The sequence below is a fragment of the Neopelma chrysocephalum genome, unplaced genomic scaffold (assembly GCF_003984885.1).
Source record: "Neopelma chrysocephalum unplaced genomic scaffold, ASM398488v2 Primary Assembly neopelma1_73b, whole genome shotgun sequence".
In the NCBI taxonomy this organism is placed as follows: Eukaryota; Metazoa; Chordata; class Aves; order Passeriformes; family Pipridae; genus Neopelma; species Neopelma chrysocephalum.
The window spans coordinates 1,846,436-1,865,962 of record NW_020897734.1 but is presented as its reverse complement, the minus strand read 5'-3'; the positions used below and the strand labels follow the sequence as shown (position 1 = coordinate 1,865,962).

Genomic DNA, 19,527 nt, shown 5'->3' with positions numbered 1-19,527 from the left:
CAGCACCAGCATGTTACAGCTACTGTCACCCTATGGAGCAATACAGTGTCATTGTTTCTTGGTGCATTTCCCTGGTTGCATCCATCCCCTATCCCTGATCTTCCACTAAAACAATACAAACAGTTAAAGCTCAGAAGCCTCTGGGGCATCTGTTTCTTTGCAACATAAAACATTTAGTGAAGCCCTAAGGAATCAAACAACATTCCTTCATATCTAAAGATCTTTCAGAAGAGGAGTCAAATTATCAATTTTGCACCAAGTGCTGATATCACAGAAACAGAAAATTATTTCACACACAATGTAGTGGAAAAAGCAAAAAAAGAAATCAATAGTTTGCTCCATGCAGCAATCAGAATGAATATTGAAGGTGAGAGCCAACTACATGATTATGTGCTTGCAGAGAAACTATAATTTTACTTTACATGCATTTTTCCCCTTCATCTTACTCTCAGCATATCAAATGAAAAGAATAAGAACCACCTATTCACTTGTTGGTTACATTTAGCAAGAAGCAGTCTCACAGGTTTTTAAAAAAATATAATTAAAGGTAAAATACCAGCTGAATGATGCTATGACCACCAGCATGTCACTTCTACAGATGCATACTTCTAACAAAAGAATTGCAAAGGCTCTTCCTTGCAGCCAGGTGCTGTTGCCTGGCATCAGTGAATAAAGGCTGTTCAATTAGATTGATTATGGATGTCACAAAGGGTTCCCATCCAGGCCAGTGACAGCAGTTTTGAAAAACAGGAACACCATCACAGCAGAGTTTAGACCAAGTTCCACCACAGCCAAACCCCGTTACCCATGACTGCTCTCACAGGGCAAACAGGGCTCTGGACACAACAACCACAACAAAAAGCCACACACTAGTTCAGTTTAGCAACCTCCAGTTGCACTTTCCAGCCCAGCAGAAAGAATTCAGCCCAGCATCTGGCAATTCCCAGAGTAACACTTCTTAGCCTGGGGTGTGACATCTAATTCTTTATAACCAATAACTTTTCTCCTTTGTTCTCAAGAAATGTAGAAATTAAACTTAAAGCTGACCACACCAACCAAAATCAGTAATTTCTGTTTGCACCTGCAGTGCTGAGTGTTGGCTGAAGACACTGAGGACAGCAGGAGCAATGGGAGCCCTCACACATGTAAGCATAGCACACAAATAGTGCAGAAAAACAAGATAATGTGCAAGTTTAAAAGTACAACTTTTACCCAGTGTCAGTTACCTGCCCACGTGCACCAGGCTGCAGCAGACCAACACCACAAACCGCAGTGAATCTACCGGTCTGCCCAAAATCCTCCCAAACTCACAGCTGACTTGAGAAAGGCAAACAGTCCAATGAAATCACTCCCTTCTAGTCCTGCATGGACTAGAAGTCACTTCAGGCTCAAGCACAGGTGAGCCATTATCCAGGACAACTGTCTACCCTGGAAGGAGATGCTCTAATGCCTCTTTGAAGTGTTCTGTTACTATTAGTAGGTTTCAAAAGCAGGTGTAAACATAAACCAACTCCTACTCCCTCCCTTCCACTGCCAGAAGAATCGCAGATTATCTACTCAGGAAAACTCTTCCCAGTTAATCCTATATATGATCACACACGTGGCCACCATGACTTTTTGGAACGTGATTTTCCAACATACAAAAAAAATCATCCAGACTTAAAAGCTACCACAAACCACATCCACAGTTAAGAAAATCCCTTAGCATGAGTAAAAGATTGGATGTTAAAACAATGCCAAAGTCATTATTATTCAATCAGATCAATCTTTTTTTTTTCTAACAAAAGAAAACATAAGGACACTTTCAAATAGCTTAAAGTCACACCAACAGAACATTATGGTGAGAAAATTCATCCTGTAAACATCTGGTAAGCAAACCATACTAATTATGACTTTTTTCTTTTTCTTTTTTTGGCAGAAGAGAATAAGCATTATATATGCAAACCAAAAAGCAGCCACCTAAAATGCCTGATTGCATGAGTACCAGGTCCAGATCCAAAAGTAAAAATAATTTTCTGTGACTTACCAGAATTTCTCTTTGACACGAGCTTCAAATTCATGCTGACTACAGTACAGATCACAAGAACCAAGAGAACAAGAGGCTTCATCTTTCACTTTCCGTGACAGCTGAAATGCAAACATAGTAGTAAGTCTGAATCACAGCTCTTCACTACAACAAAGCAGCAGCTACAGTTAAACATTTCTCAAAGAACCACTACAGCACTTAATCTAATGACTTCTAGGTTTATGTTTATGCAGAGGTAGGAAATCATAACAGTTCAAAGTAATTGTGTATGAACAACTTGCCTCTATCACACAAAAGGGTTGGGTTTTTTACTAAATGACACCTCAAAAATATAATTTTGCTCTCAAAAAAAAAAAATCACAAGATGTAACAGTTTATTTGAAATAGTATGTGTCTAATCTGGCAGATTTTTGTATGTTATTTAAGGGGGAGATAATTGATGGTCATAATTAGCTTTGTCTCATACAAACAGGGTAAACACTTAAAAAAATTCATATTGTTCAGGAAAACATACAGAGTAGGTTATTCATGCAGTCTCTCTTAGCAATCTTATTTTCCCGCTGGTAAAAGCTCATAAAATGAATTAATGCTATTCCACAAATTTCTCCTATAAAATGAGGTAAAAGAAGGTGAACAAAATTCAGAAATCAAAGAATCTAGGTCTCGGGATTCTCATTTAAAAGACTAAATTAGTCTCTCCTGTGAACTTTACTACTCACTTTACATTACATACCTTTAAGAAATAAAGAAAAAAAGGGGAACATCTAGTTTAGGATTCTATTTTTAATTTTATATAATTACCAGAACTAATTTTGTTTTCATTTACAAGTATGAGGCCATTCAAGATAAAATAGCAAGAGCAAACTGAGGCTCCTTCTCTGCATTTAAAAACAGGTAGATTGAATCTGAACTCAGCAAAGCCCAACTCTCTCTCGCTATCTCTCAAAGAAAGAGAGATGTTTAATTATAAGCTAGAGTCCTCAAATATATGCTTAGTTTGAAATCACAGGCCTTGAAGTGGCTTCATATATTTAGACTCCAGGAATTCATCTCCATAACAGATACAGAGTTTTTATCAGGACCCTTATTCTCAGATAAAGAGAGCAGTCATCTGAAATTATTATTTGCACCAAAAGATTCAGCAAACATTCTACAGCAGTTTCATTTAAACAGAAATGCACAAAACTACCTGCATTAGTATTCAAAACCAAGGCCAATGAAACAGAATCATTCCTTAAACTCTGTACCACATCTGCCCACCCAGCCCACTCAGAGGTCCCAAACCCTCAACTTTGGGACCAACCCAGACCTCTGTCACCCAACAGGATAGAGCAGAAAGAGGGTGCAATGTCCTGCAGTTCACAGAAGCTTATTCATTTTAATAAGAGTTTATTACATCAAATATCCTTCCTTTGTAATTTTACTACTAGCTTACTGTTGTGTGAAGAAAATGTAAGGATATTTTACACGACAGGAATTATGTTGCTATTCAATTATTTCAAAATTACTGCTTGGAACTGAGGTTCTCTTCCTCTCACCTTACTGTACTATAAGCTATAAACAGGCAGTGGATTTTTTTTCCCTCCCTGAATTCTATGTTCCCGTGGGCACTTTATGCCTATTGATTCCTCACAGTAATGATGCTAAGGCGTTTTCAAGGAATAATATGTGCTGAAGGGTGTCTGACAGTGGTTAATGACAGAATTAGCATTCATTCTTCCTTAACCTCTCCTTGGAGTAACAAAATCCTGAAACAAGCGAGGCCATCCTGACAAGAGAGCTTAAAAAAAAGTAATTGAACTAAATCTTTTGACAGATAATTGTAATGATGTTATGCTAGAATGATTTTCAAGTGTAGCTTTGCAAATTACTTTCTACAGTTTCCTCTCTTCAGTTATTATAGCTGAAGTATGGAACTCCTAGGTCCTTTTTCATGTGGGACTGTCCATCCCCACCCCAAACAAGCTATGCTGCATTAAATACATTTAAAAATTCAAAGCAAGTTCTGCCAACCAATATTAATGCTAGGCAGAGGGGAAAATTCTTGGTTCTGTCAGCATTGATAGGAGTTTTGCCTTTTGAAGTCCTGGCCTCATCGAGGCAGTCTCTGTACCTCCAAAAATCAGGAAAATTGAGCAGGAAAAGGGCAAGAAACTACAGCACTACCTAGTCATTCACAATCAAGCCCAAGGCCTCAGCTTGTCACATCTGACACAACCCCACTAAAGCTGGCATGGAAATACACATCAGACTGAAGCACCACCTTCACCATGCGAGACATTCCACCAGAAGAAGGTGGGATTGGTGACATCAGTGTGACCAGTGGGTCAGCTGGTTACTGTCCCGAGACAGCAGCCACAGACAAACAGGCTGTTCAACCTGCCCTCTCACAGATGACTATCTGTAAACATGCAAGTTAACAAAGAACAAGAGGTACAATATAAGATCTATTTCCCCCAGAGGAATGTCCCACAGCCAGAAGAGAGAAGGTTGTATGTGTCCAGGACAAAGTTCTAAATTTGCTCACAGGCACTGAGCAGCATTTCCCTGAGGAGCCGCTTACTCTGACTCTGCAAACTCCAAGCAGCTGTGAGTAAGGGCTCACAGCTTTAACAAAAACATAATACTCTACTGGATACACCTCACAAGAGGGGAACAAAGTTCAGGACCATTCCCAGAAGAGTGAATAAGACATCTTACTTAATAAGGATATAGAAATACCAATTGCAGACAACTTGCCCAAAATCACTGAGAGGGGGAAGAGAGAGACAGAATAAAGTGCTTGTTGAGAAGGCTGAAAGAATCACTAATCTAGACCTTGTTGTGGCCTGCCAGGTTGCATTTCTATCCAGATAAGTAAAGGGAGGTTGCTGCCATCAGAGGGAGAAGTGAAGTAAGGTGAGACAACTTAATTCTTCATCATTCCACTGCCAACAAGGGCACCCCTTCTCTCCTCATACTGCTTGATGCTACAGACCACAGACCTCAGGCAGCTGTCACAGCGACCTGTAAGCACCCAGCAACTACAAGGAACTTGTGGTGCAGCACAAATTCTGTTCTAACAGAAACCACCCTGACTCCAATATGCTGCCTAATGCCCTTCACCTCTGTTGACAAACTTAGTTCTTTCTTCTGAGTCCTCAGAAAACAAGGCTTGGGAAGTTGTGTCCCATTTTCTTCATGTACTGGCTGCTATCCTTCCAGCACCCACTTCAGCTCATATAGCTTCTGGGACTCAAAAGAATTTCCAGTGACAAGGTTAGAAGGAGGCACTTAGAAACAAGAAGGAAACCAGAGCATTAGTATTCTGCACAAAACCCAGCACTGAGATTCCCAAGTTCATGCTTTAAATATAATTTAGCTTTGCTCTAATTTCTACCATGAGCTTTATTTATGCAGTGTTCCTTTTCAAAAGGAAACAAGAAAAGCGGTGCATGTGTGCACTCAGGCACACGTCTGTGCACAGGCTGAGATTTGCTGACACACCACGAGGCTCTGTAGGTTCTGGTTTCTCCACAGAAGCTGTGATGCAGAAGGCACTCGTTAAAAACAGCAGCCCACCTCTTTAGTGATTGCCAATTGTCAGGTTTTGTCGCTCAGAAATCGCACAGAAATAAATCACCATTTTCACCCCACACACAAGGGATGAAATGGCAACAGTAATCCTTTCACTGTCTTTACAGTATGCTAGATGGTGACTTCTGTTCGTTTCTTTTCAAACCATTTCCCCACTCTACTTTTTAAGGCTTTAAATTTTAATATGAACTCTCTCTCAGGTCTTCTCTTTTGCCAACACACCCCACTAAGCTGTTTATTACTAAAAGATTCTCGGTCTGTGTAATATGTTGGTTGGAAGCAACCCACAATGGGCACCTTTTTGTTCATACCTCAAACACAAACAAAAAATACTTAGGATCAGAGATGCATGTTAGCTCAAATAACGTATCTTCAGCTCTACTTGGTATGGGTCATGCAGTGTTCCTCGCTCTGCTGCTCAATGAGCATCAAAGAATATTTCATTTTGCCTAATTCATTGTGCATCTTCACCATCATAACCAGCCACTTAAGTTGTCTAAATACACAATGAACATTAATTCTACAAGGCAGTGTGCATTCAGCATTTGTCTTGCTGGATCTAAGCCTCCATTTGGCTCAGGTCCTTAACTAGACTCATATATGGCTCATTCTCCTTGTTCAGCTGAAATTTTAAGAGAAATTTAAAAATGAGGGAAGCGTGGAGGGTACCTGTCAGTGCTTATGTTGTGCAAACTGAAAGTAAACATCAACAGTGAGACAACATCTAGAGTATCTGGGATTATTACTGGCTCAGCAGTGTATCAGCTGCATGACAGCATACAAGGAAAAAACAAGGTCTTGTCCTGAGGAAGCAAAGGGAACCACAACTAAATACACAAAGCACCTGACAAGGTTACAATACTGATCTGTAATGATTCCTCTAAAGGCTGAATGTCTGGGTGCAAAAGAAAAGATAAAAACTGTAAAACTCACAGATCTTTTGGGATGTGATTGGAATAAACTCAGAATCTTGTCAGTTATTTCAGAAGAAACAAACAGCACGACCCCTTAGGTGTTAATACCGAGGTTTTGCTTGAAAGATTGTAATGCTCCCACTAAAAAGTTAAATGTCTTACAAATGCCAACCACAGAAGATACCAAGAGCAGCATCTTAAAGTTTCAAAAGGCATCTTACAGTGTAGAACAGAAAAAAAAAATGGGCTTCACTGCCAAGCACAAAAGAAAAATACTGGATGGCCACCACCCCATAACTTCCCCCTTTAATATGTCTGGCTGCAGAGGGTAGAAGTGATTTTAGTTATGTTAAGGTGGCAATCAGACTCAACACCATGAGCAAACTCCTGGCTTGCCCTGTAGAGAAAACCCTGCAAGCATTAACACAAGAACCTTTTCCACCAAAAACTTTCTGATCCAATAGCTGCCTAAAATAGTGCTCATTTATGGTAAAAAAAAAGAAGAGCAGGAAATGGAAAAATCCCCTGAAATATTCCAAATACAGATAAAGATTCCAATAGCTATAGGATCAAAATGCTAACAAGATTGATGAGCATACAATGCATGCACTCATCTAAATCTCTACTAAGAAAATTCAACAAAAACTTGAGCAGTCCATCTTCACAGATTTGTGAACCAGAAGAACTAGGACTACCCAGCACTGATTAGCAGATTGAGTTCTATCAGCTCACACCACACACTGACCTCGATTCCCTAAGCAACTCCCTCACACAGAATTCAAGTTCATTATATCTTCAAATTGGATTTTAAATCCCTCAATTGTACTTGTCCCTTATTGCAGCAACTCCTGCACTTGGAAATGCAGAAAGCAACTGTAAGGAGGAACAAGACTGACAAAGGAGCATGAAAGTTAACTATTGTTTTTTAAGCCTCATGCCCAGCTGCACCATCAGTGATGTACTGATTCAGCACTACCCTGGATTCTACAGAGAACTATTGTTCCAGCCTTTACATTGCAATATTCTAACTACACATCCCAGGAAAGATGGATATGCTTGTCCAGTATCACAGCTTTTAAATTTGAGTAGTCCAGTCCTTTTATAGACATTCAAAGTGAAATACGTGTTGTGGGAGGAGGATTACAGCTGTACTGCAAGACCTCGTGGTTTATGAGGTCAACATAATGGATCAATTAATTTACAGGCTTTTTTTCCCTCCAAGAGTTGAAGCTATTAATATTCTACATATATTTACTTCTGCAGATTGTGGTTTAATCAATACAGTACTTCAGGCAACATGAAGTACTGTAGGAAACGTAAAGACTGTCAGACCCAGAGAGTTTAGCTTTACAGAGTGGGGCTTAGCCTCTTACCACCCTGCAGAAGTACTTAAAAGATTACAGAAAAGCCAGTTGAGGGAGAGAAGAAAATGTGAAGACAGTCTACACTTGGAAAGCTAAACATGTACACTTGCACTGTGGAACAGGGAGTGATTTTAAGAATCATCTTAAATCAGCTGAAGTCCTAGAACTGACACAGTTATAGCAAGACAGTTCCCAAGCTGCAGCAGTAATCAGAGCCACCCAAGGGGAAAGAGGAGCCCCCGCCATGAATGACCACATATGCTTCCCAAAGCTGAGAAGGCTGCTGGGCACTGTCCCAGAAGGGCAGACTTCTTCTGGGCAGAGGCCAACTCAGAGGCTGCTCTCTCAGACTCAGCCCACCCAGCCCACCCTGGGCTGTGGAGAAGCTCCACTCAGGGGAAAAAGGACTCTGAATCCTGCTTTTCAGAGCTCTGGGTAAAAAAACCCTCATTCCTGATGAGAACTCCTAGGCTTCAGAGCTGCTTATAAACCTTGCAAATTCCAGAAAACCCACGGCTTCACCTGACTCCAGCTCTTCAGTCACTGACACCCAGAACAAACACCACTGCTCAGGTCGTGGCCCTTTTCTCCTGAGTGCTTCAGACAGCCCTGCCAGTGATCACAGGTCCTCTCTACAGAGCCTCAACTACAAAAGGAGAAGACATTTCAGATTAAAAGAGATGAGAAAAGACCATTTTCACTCACACCAATTTCACTCACTGCGCACTGCTCTCATATCAATAAGGAAGTCTGTCCAATTCACAGCTGCCTACGCAGGAGCATCATTAAGCCAAAAGATGAGATGCTTTGCTTCTTTCATACTCATACCAACAGTGCTTCCCAAGCAGCTTTTGCAGAAAAGCTATTAAAAATGGAGAAAGTTCAAAAAGAGGTCTCAATCCTGAAAGATAGCATATCCCTCCTCTTCCCCCCCATACCGCTTCTCTCATTCCCCTTGTGTTCCTCAAGGCTCGTTATGGAGGTGCTCAGCACAAACAGAACTAGATTTTAGACTGGGCTGCCATCTGCATGCTGAAACGTTCCCTGCTTTTATAGAGAAACTGCTTTTACAGTGTCTTAAAACAGTCCCCTTTCCAGGACCACATAGAAGATGGACTGCAGCTATAACTGTCAGCTGTATTGACATTATATTTGCTCCTATATACACTCACACCTCTGCAGTATTAACACAATAACAATATCTGCACTATTCATGGCAAAGCTGATCCACATTCACTCCTGCACATTAATGAAACAAGCTCTGAGAGAACACAACTCCGCATGAGATGTGCTCAGAAATTCATTCCCTGATCTCATTCGTGGCCACATGCTTCCCTAACTAATACCTAATGCTCAAAGAAGACAGAATTAACAGAAAAAGATGACATACCAGCTGTTACGCTTCTTATAAAACACTCTTCTACAGTTTTTCACTTAGAAAACACAGTTCCAGAGAAGCCAGGCAGGGCACTTGGCTGCCAAGCAGAGGCACGTTGCTTTCACTGAACTCAGCACAATCTCAGTACCTTAAAGTGATAAACATATTCTTGATGGGGATTTTTTTTTCCCTTACATAACCAGAGTCTGGCCTTTACATATATCTACTGCCATATTTATCTGGATGAAAATAAGAATTTAAGCAAGCAAACAAACAATACTCTCCCCAGAATTTGAGAATCATGAGAAAATGCTCATGGAATATTCCTTCCACGTATTTTATGGAAATTTTGAAAACAATGGGGTTTTGTTCTGATGCACCCAAAATCAAAGTAAAATACATACTTTATGTGCCCTGAAATTGCTCTGCCAAATAGACAACCTTGTTAATTTAATTTTTACATATAACAATGAGAAGAGGGGTGGAAGGAACTCTCTGTAGTGCTTTTGGGGTGAAAAGGATCAGCTAAAACCTCTGCAGAAGTTTCTAACAAACAGTCTCTCTCTCACCAGCTTTGTCACTGAACATAACCCATCCCTCAGTCCACCACCTATTCCAGGAAGGTTTACCTCAGTCTAGTACCAGATGCCAGAGGAAACCCTGACCATCAAGGCTAGCAAAGAGATCCTATTTATTTTCAGCAAGGGCAAGATCTCTTCCCTCTGTCTTCTTTTCAAGGCTGTTTAAAGGAAGATTTATGTTTAGTTTGACATCCTGGAAAGCAAATTGCCTCTTAAAGTGCCTCTTTATTTTGTGATACACTTTAAATGTTCACTCCCCTTTCCAGCACTAAAGACCTCCTGATAAATAGCTCACATTGTTTGAGGAAGGCTTAGAAATGAAGAGCAGACATGGTTTCCCATACAGCCCTTTAAGGCTGTTTAATAGTTGTTCACGATTTAGCATCCCTTGATATTTTCAGCTTGTGCTTGAGTTTGAAGTGAGAGATTATTCAGAGCATGAATGTTTTGGAGAGCAGAAAAACTCCATACATTATAAATGCTTTATTTGTACTTCTTACGGTGAGTACAAATTCTCAGCCCTTTCCCTCAGATGCACAGGTCCAGACCACCAGCCCCAGCCATCCCTGCCAGCTTCCCACCTCAGCCAGCCCCCAGCCAGCAGGGATGGCTGCCTGCACAGGCTCCTTGGAACTTTTCCTCCACCTCTGGTCCCACAAGGGCATCACAACCCAGGACATAGAAAATTTTGAACTAACAACCTCTCCCTTCCAAATACCACGTAGAAGACATTGTTCTCCTTAGCTTTAACTGATTACTGTAACATGTACCCTTCTCTCCCAGGAAACACCTGTAGTCAGGGTAAAAATTACTCTGCCTATGCAAACAAACCAAATCCCCTTACAGACACATCCCAGCCTGAGAGCCTGGATGCTCCCGTCATCTCCAAGCAGGCAGAGCACGCCAAGGGGTATGGGCCTCACATGCCTCCTCCTTGCTCTCCAGCAGCCTGTCTGCATCTCTGCTGGGCTCCTCACACACACACTGCTCCATACACAAGCTGCCCTGCAGCTCCTGACACCCTAAACCCTCCATGGCTCGAGCTTACGGTGGCAAGGGACAACACCCATGAGATCCTGAGCCCAGCAAGTGTGCTCCTACCTGACTCTGCTTCCACGCTCCTCTGCAGCCTCATCTGGGCTTAAGGCTGTGAAGTCCAGCTTCTTCTGAGGCCTCCAACCTCCATCAAGTCAGGAAACTTCCTCCTCCCTCTCCCACACCACCAATCTCTGCCTGATCAGAAGTGATCTGTGCCACAAGAACAGCCTTTCTGCTGAGCTCACCTTTGCCCCACCAGCCTATGAATCCCTCCAGACGCTCACTGGCTCTTTTTTGATCTGATTTCTGTTTGGAGAGTGGTCAGTCCCCCCACATTGGTTTCCAACAGCTTCAGCTACTGCACTGCTTCAAAGTGCAGCCATCAGACCAGCAGCTCCGAAGATTAAAAGGCTTTCCATTGCTCTCCTCTGCGAGACATGGAGCAGTTCAGACAACACTGGCTGATGCCACATATGCACAGAAGCTCCAGCAATTGTGTGGCATCCACCAAAACTGACTCAAACTCGCTAAGTGCATTAATGTGGCACACCTGGCCTTTCTTACTTCTCATGCAAGCAAATCTTCTTCCCTTTTCCCTCCCCTTCCCTCCCCATTTTGCTGGTAAAGCATCAATCATGAAACAATTTGAAGATGAACCTCCCATGAGCTTCTAGGCAATGTGAAAGTAAAAGAGTGGTCTGCAGAGAACTCCTGAGCCTTACAAATGGAACAACCAAAGATTCATCTCTCTCCTGTGCTCACCTGCAGCTCAAGCAGGGGGCTGAGTACAAGGAAGTCTTGTTATCAGCTAGCTGAATGTTCCCAGCTGATCACCCCTCCCTGGTACCCAGGTGTGGGCCATAAGTGCACACACCCAGGCACGCAGGATATGTGCTTCCCAACACCCTTGATCACCAGCTAGAAAGCTTTAGTTCAGTAGAGGAAGGACTCCCCTCGCAGATTTGGATCTGGAGCACACTGGAGGTGCAAGCTGCTGCCTAGCAACACAAGCACTCTGCATGGAGGTCGGACCGTGCCCCAGTCCTCCCACTGCAAGAGGTCTCCTATGCCTAGAGAAACATCCTCAGAAGGATGCAATCCTTGGTAATTTCTCAGAAAGCCATCCTGCACATCACCTGTACAACCCTTGCTTAACCACAGACTCACCAAATCCTTACGAACGCTGCTTGTGCCTTGGTGAACTGCCAGAACTCTTTGCTTCTAATGTTTACTGCACATGCATTACACCCTGCTGGCTTAGGGAGCCCAAAATCCCAAATCCCAGCGGGTTCCACTGTCTCCTCTGCAGTCACTCTATTGCAAAGCAAGAGACTGACTCGCTGTCAGGCAGCTTGCCCCCCAGACTTACCTCCTGCCTCGGGTCTGGCACAAGCAAAGCTTTTCAGACACCATGTCCTCCTCAGGGCTGGCCCGCTCCTGCCTCTGGAGGGAAGTCCCTTCCCATCCACTACACAGAAGCAGGGCAGGCAGTCACCTGCTCTTACAGATATCACAGACTGTCAGGCAGCCACACAGTTTTATCCCTGATGAGGAATAACATCCCCTTTTAGGCACTGACAACGAGCATTTGGGGCGAGTGCTTCTCTCAGGTGTGAATGCAATCAGAATCACGCAGCACCTGAGCCCTTGCCCACCGCCTTTCCCTCCTCCCCCAGCAGGTCACCTCGCCTTGCACCACCTCTAAGAATACTCTGAAAAACCTCAAAACTACCCGCACTCTGATGGTAACATTGTAACACTCGCAAACCGCACACACGCGCTAAAAATCTACACGTATATTTTAAATAATCAGGATAAAAGCAAGACAACATAAACACTGCCGAGGAGCACGACAAAGTGCTGTCTCCTGCCACGATGGGTTTTTCCTCACAGTACAAACCTAAGTTTGCGTCTTAATCCAAAAGAAGAAGAAATTGCCCAAAGCACATAGACCTTACTGTAACTTTGAGAAACCGCAGCTTACAGCATTTTCTACCAGAAACTTTTGATTCTTCGAATCCTAGCAGAGACAGCAGCCTAGGGACAGGCTCTTTGAAAACACCCGCTGAATCAATTGTTTGAGACAGGTTTTGCGCCCTTTAGCAGGTTTCCGTCAGACCCCAAAGGAAACCAGAGCAGCCTTATTTGCCACGGAATTTTCGGAGGCAGCGAGAGGTTTCAAGTTCCAGTGTTCCGGACCCACCGCGGTACCTCAAAGCAGCCAAGCCTCCAAAGAACCGATACCTCTTCAACAGGCTCCACCGCGCTGCAACATCCCAAAGGGCAACTGCTCTCGTGCTTTTATTTTAAATCCCCGGCAGTAACACTTTACCCGGGAAGCCCCACGCGCGCTCGCGGCGCTGAGCGAGAGACCCTCAGTACTAACTCAGACCACCCTTCGTGACAGAAAAACCCTCCCGGCGCCTCCAGAGCCGCAGGGCTCGATCCGGGGAGCGGCGGAGTGGCCGCGCCAGCACGGACGGCTCCGGCCACGGCCCCGAGCAGCTGCTCCGAGACCGGCGGCGCCGCGGAAGGAGCGGCCCCGCGGGCGCGGGACGGAGCCGGAGCTGCGGGTGTTCCCTGCCCGGAGCCCCTCAGGAGCGCCCCGGCACCAGCGGGACCCCCGAGGCTCCCTCCTCCGGCCCCGGAGCTGCGGGAGGGACGCGGCGGCAGCCGCATCTCCTCAGCCCCGTCCCGCGCGCAGCGGCGGCACCGAAGGCGGGTGGGAGACTCCTTACACCCGAACTTTTCTTTTTCTGAGGGAAGATTTCTTTTTTTCCTTTCAAATTAGAAAAGGGAGCTGCCGCGAGACGCGCCGCGCGCAGGGCTCACCTCCCCAGCGGCTCCCCTCTTAGGTCTCCATGCCGGGCGTCCCCCCCGCCGCGGAAGCAGCGGGAGCTGCGGGCCGGCGGTGCCGGGCGGGGGCGGCCCGTGTGCGCTCCCGCCCGTGGGGTGGCGGCGGAGCGGGATCGGGATCAGGATCGGGACCGGGACCGGAGCGGGGCCGGGACCGCGCGCGCTCCCCCCGCCGGCCCCGCGCGCGGCAGGTGCGCCCGCCCGCCACGCGCTGCGAGACGCCGCAGCGCCCCCTGGCGGCCGCGCCGCGTCAAGGCACCGCCCCGGCCCCGCTGCCCCCGCGCCGGGACAGCCCCGCCAAAGGGACCCCCCAGAGCCCCGCAAGGCCCCGGCGGGGAGGGGGCTCTCGGTCCCAGACGGGGCCGCGCACGCGGCCGCGATCTCGGCAGAAGAGAACGGCCAAGAGAGGGATGGAGGGAGCGTCCCCCAAGGGCTGCGGAGGCGCCGCCCCGTCCGAGGGGCTCTGGCAGGGCTGGGATGGGAACAGGCGGCGTTGAACCTCTCCGCGCGGTGCCAGCGCAAACCGGGGCTCCCGAGGGTCGCAGCGAACACGCAACGTCCCTCCGGGACCAGCACCCGCGGCCGTTCCGCCCCTTCCCCGGGCAGCGCCGGGCTGGCCGCGGGCTGCCCGCACCACTCGCATCGGTTTCAGTTCGATGGAGAGCGGTGCGACTCGCCCCCGGGGTTACAGCATCTGCACTGAACGGGGAGAAGCCGCTTTCAAACCCGCTGCACATTTTCGCACCATCATTAGCATCAATTTAACGAGCCTTGCCTTGAACTGGACCAGGCTAAGTTTCTCTCCCCTAACTCTGCTTCTGACACGGCACATCCATGCTTTCCGCAGCATGGTAGTGTTATTTTTAGTTTCCCTGCGCTGCTTTTTATTCGCTTTTAAACAGCTTAGAATAGCTCCATGCAGAATATAATCTACTTCTGCATTTTGCTCAGATTCACAGGAGGACCCAGTTTTGTCACGCAACTGCGATACAGGCAGAAAAATCACGGGCCACATTCCTGTAAGTGCACTTCAGGCTCACGTAAGCGGCACGACTTTAGGGTGCCAGTGCTGGGACCGACTGGTGCTGTGTCACAGGGCGAGCGATCGTCACTCCTGCACGTGACCCTCGAGAGGCTGCAAACACTGAGCAACGCAGCGGTGGGAAGCTCATAACCCAAACACCAGCCAGAAACAGGAAGACACCTTCCTTGCAAGACCCGAACCAGAGAAGTTAAGCATCTTTTCAGCATTCGGCGGCTGCAAAGAGCCAGATCCTACTCAGTCACACACAGTCCACCCCAGCTATGCATCAGTGTCAGCACCTTTGCGATTATTGATGGTAAGGCAAGAAAACACTCAGCTCTGCTTTCAGGTCTTTATCACATATGCAGAGCTGACAATTAGAAACATTGTCCTGTACCTACAGACAAAGCAAGTTTGAACTAGATATCATACAGGGACAACAAAAGTAGCAGCATGTTTAGGCATTTCTCTGAGTATAACCATCCTTTAAAGCCTCTCTTAAGGAGGTGCTGGGATGAACAGTGTACAGCCACGTTTTTCTGCAAGGTGAGGCCAAGAACAACCAAATGTGGTGACTTTTACCAGTCCCAGTCATGAGGGGGACTCAGGCACACTCAAAGTATTCTTACATACAGTAAATGAGCAAAACTATTGTAGAGCAGGAATATGAAAAAAAAAATCAATAAACTTGCTCATTTTTACTGCCTGTATAATTCTTTTTACTAATTAGAAAGAGAGAATATGTTGCCAGGAGACCTTGCTTCTTCAGATGACATAGATGTCTTCTGCAATTTATAACTTCTTGCACTTCGGCTACTCTTTCATTTCTCCTGGCATGATTACAGTGTAAAAGTGCTATTTTTAACATTATTTACCAAGTCACATACTAAAGTCACTTTTTAGCTGAATTAAAAGATTTAAAGCCTAAAATAAAACATCCCATGGACTCTGATATATACAGTTAGGTGAAGCTGTAGTTAATGATACCTCAGAATTATACTTGAACTTAAAATGAATAGAAAATGTGGTATTCATTAGACATTCTTCAGCACTTTATAATAAGTCAAAAAAATGTTAATTATTAGGCTCACTATATGAATTTATACATTATTCATAAAAAAGAGGGGAATATACTGCTCACTGATTTTTTTTTTTAAACCAACTTTGTTTCCCTTATTCTGACCTCATCTCAGCCCATTGTGGAAAATAATCCATTTCACAGACAAGAGCAGTATGCCATACAGCTGTCAGTCTTTAGGTAGGCTCAGTAGGAATGAAAAGAGGAATGTGGTATTCATGGAGTTGAATACAGAGCAGAAGAGATCAACCTTCAGAGGAATTGTAGGAACAGCCTGCCATGCACCAGGCCTTAGGCTAGTTTCTGATGTACCACTAAAGAAGTAATGAGATCTGCTTTGGCCTTTGTTTCTGACCTCCTTTTTGCTGTTGTTTTTTAATGTGTGGCAAAGCTGGCCATGGACCCCAGCTAAGACTGCCCAGATGCACTGTGTGCTGTAGCCACACACACACGAAACAGAGAATAATGCAGCTGATCCTGATAAAAACAGGAGAGAGAAAAGTTATTCCTGCTGTCATACCTGTACATACTTGGAAAGGATGCCCAAAGAGACCGGTGAGCTCAGGCAATGTCACGCTGTAAGTCTGTGGAGAGCCAGGAACCGAAAGCATCACCTCAAATCCCATTTAGTTCTCTCATCCTTGATTTGCTAAATCTTTCCATTCTTTCTGCTAACCAAATTACTTCATGCCAGAGGATTCAGTGAAAAAGATTGTTTTCCACTGTCAGTTAGCTTTGGGAGAGTTCCCAGATACACCTTCTTAATCAATATTAATCAATCTATGTGTACACTCACCCATATCTGTTACGATTAGATTGTAGCCAAACATCCTTTTCTGACAGCCACCAACGGAGGCTGCTCTCCCAGCTGTTCTTTTCTCATCTCCCAAGGACAGATGTCAAATATGACAGGTTTGGTTTGACTTTAAAAAGCAGAAATTAAAGAGCTTCCACATGAGCAACTTGCTTGGCAGAGCTGAGGTACAAAGTAAGCAGCCTCCAGCAACAAGAAGGTAGTTGTGGGGGCATAGATTGCCCTGATAAACCCTACCACTAACACAGCTACTTCCAGAAGGGGCCACCATCCATGCTGGGATCAGGAGACTCTCAGTCTTTCCATGAACCTCTGCTTCTGAATCTGCATGATTCTCACATCTTTCTTTCCTGAATGGGAAGATGACAGGAAGAATTTACAGCTTTGTGAAGTCACACTTATTGACTTTATGTCTAGTCCTTTGTATACAGCAGCACAGATTCAGGTCTGATCTCTGCGAAATATGGCCACACATGGAAACTGTGTGTGTGTGAGTGTGTGTGTGAGTGTGTGTGTGAGTGTGTGTGTGAGTGTGTGTGTGAGTGTGTGTGTGAGTGTGTGTGAGTGTGTGTGAGTGTGTGTGAGTGTGTGAGTGTGTGTGTATGCTCCTGCTCCAAAGAGCCCCTGTGATGACCAACATAAGCAAGAGGCAATAAGGCTGACAGCTATGTCCATCAGTCCATCTCTGAAAACACCATCAGACCTTCCCAGCAATTAACTTCAGCAGTGATGCAAAGCTGACAGATAACCCCCCTGCAGGCACAAGCACGCAGCCTCCCTCAGCCCAGGTGACAATGACAGTGACAATGAACATCACCCACTCCCATGCTGCATCCACCATCCCCAGCCACTCCGTGTCCTGCTGCCCAGGGCCCCATGCTCTCTGCAGGCTACTCTGCCAGCAGCACCCACATCACTGGAGCAGAGAGAGGCGGAAGAGCTGATCCATGAGGATGTCAGATGCTGATGCTGCAACAGCAGAGCACAGAAGGGAGCTCATCGCAGAGAGACTTGGCAGGGCAGCGTTTACATGGGACAAAAGCCAAAGCAAAGAGTGCCTGTTGTGAGAGGAACGAGTAGGACATCGACGGCCGGATAACACCGGATAAAGGATTAGCTACAGGAAGGAATAAACTGACAAGGAGAGAATCCTGCCTGGCTGGTAGCAGACATGATTCTGATCACCACTTTTCAGGAGACAAACACAGAGCTGCATAGTAACATATTTCCAGTTGAGCTCTAAAGAGGGATTTTTAATAGAGTGCCAATTCCCTTCAGTTGCAGGGCCTCGCACAATAATGTCACTGCTGTTGACTGAAGTTGCACACACACAGTATAAAGCAGCAGTAAACGCCAAGATTTCAAACATCATTTTGCATTTGACATTCTCCTGGGTTATTTCAAGTGAAAGATAAATGCACTATCTTCCAAGCAGTAATCATATTTGATACCGACAACACACACAAGTAGTTAAGTTTGGAATAGGGTAACTTTCTCACTTTTATGCTTGAAAGCTGAAGATAAAATTATTAAGCATTTTGCACGTACAGAGTACAAAAAGACTGACTGCTCTGCATAGGTACATGGATTGGAAAATAAGAATTTCCTTCCCCAAAGAATAACATGACAGCTTTACAGCAGAGATAACATCTTCATGCAGTAGTCATTATATTTTTGTAAAAGAGTAAAAGATACAACATATTGACTATTCACCTGTTTCTCTTGACTGGCCAACAGCAGAAATGGAAGCACTGTTTGGGATTAATTAAAATCAGACACAAATCCTAACTTTGCCTTAATCCAGCAAACAGCTATGAAGCTTGTCAGAGAAACTGCTCTAATGGAGAGCTCTTTTTCACATGCAGAACAGTTTGTGGAGCAGGAATGTAAAATCCACTAATAGATAGCGGAAATATGCTTCCATTTCCCATTGGGAATTTCTCAGACAAGACTAAGACAAATGCTGCCTTTGTCTGTTTATTTTACTTTTTGGTGGGAGAACCAATAATCAGCCAAAAAAAAGGCAGGTGGATGGAGAGGAGTAAAAATAATTAGCACACACAAACTCTTGTACTGGTGATTTCTGTCCTCTGAATAAGATGAAGCTACACAATCCATCCAATAGTTCTGAGACCACTGGTGAGCACCAACAACATCCTAAAATAGAAATCCTAGTAACAGAAAAGTCCTCCATCAGCCCCTTGTTTCTCCTCCCTTCATCCCCTTTCAGTTGCTCTGTATCTACCAGCACAACTGTGGTTGGCAGAGACACCGACACAAAAGATTAAATGCAAGCTGTGCTTCTCCTAACCTCTTGTGGGATTTAGAGAAGCTAATCAATGTTGGATTCACTTGTATTCCACAGATCATTTTTGTTTGACAGTATCTAATCATAATTGCAGAAATCCCACTGCAATACAGAGTTTGGCAAACTCATCTTGGAACAGCTCATTTGGTGCAAACTTAGATTATATTTTAACTCCAGTGCTGAGAAATTACTGAGAAGATGACAAGCACGGTTAGTTTTAGATGCCACAAGCTGAGGAAAAAGAGGTAAGTTACCTAAAACAATCTCATCACATTTTGTAACTCTGTCCTCATAAAATGCAAATTTCTGCAAGTGGATGGTTTGAAAAACATAGTTTAAAAAGTAAAAGGAAATAAAACAACAAAATATTGATGTTGATCTTCTATGTTTTTTCTGTTACAGATTTCTTTTACCCTCTTCACTTTTTTGCTTCTAGAAAAGAACAAATTAATACAGCACTTTTTTTAAACTTCATTGTGTTTGTAGCAAACAATAGAAATTTTAAATCTGGTTGTAAAAATTGGACTGTTTTGCATTTCTGTCCTGCTCAGATTATCATATTTCAGGCCA

The 19,527-nt window shown here is 44.6% G+C and overlaps 1 protein-coding gene across 8 annotated transcripts in view; it reads right to left on the bottom strand.

Moving 5' to 3' along the window:
• IL1RAPL2 (interleukin 1 receptor accessory protein like 2) overlaps window positions 1-19,527 on the bottom strand; it is a 432,870-nt gene that overhangs the window by 354,703 nt on the left and 58,640 nt on the right. For 3 of the 8 annotated variants that reach the window (XM_027687227.1, XM_027687228.1, XM_027687229.1), the window contains one exon: window positions 2,027-2,127. In XM_027687227.1, the coding sequence (XP_027543028.1) occupies window positions 2,027-2,108 (82 nt within the window). In that variant the 5' untranslated portion in view covers window positions 2,109-2,127. Of the gene's footprint in view, window positions 1-2,026; window positions 2,128-10,940; window positions 10,957-12,246; window positions 12,406-13,121; window positions 13,143-13,709; window positions 13,816-13,871; window positions 13,883-19,527 lie in introns of those variants that run through there. The other 5 variants (XM_027687226.1, XM_027687233.1, XM_027687232.1 and 2 more) reach the window with 4 other exon arrangements.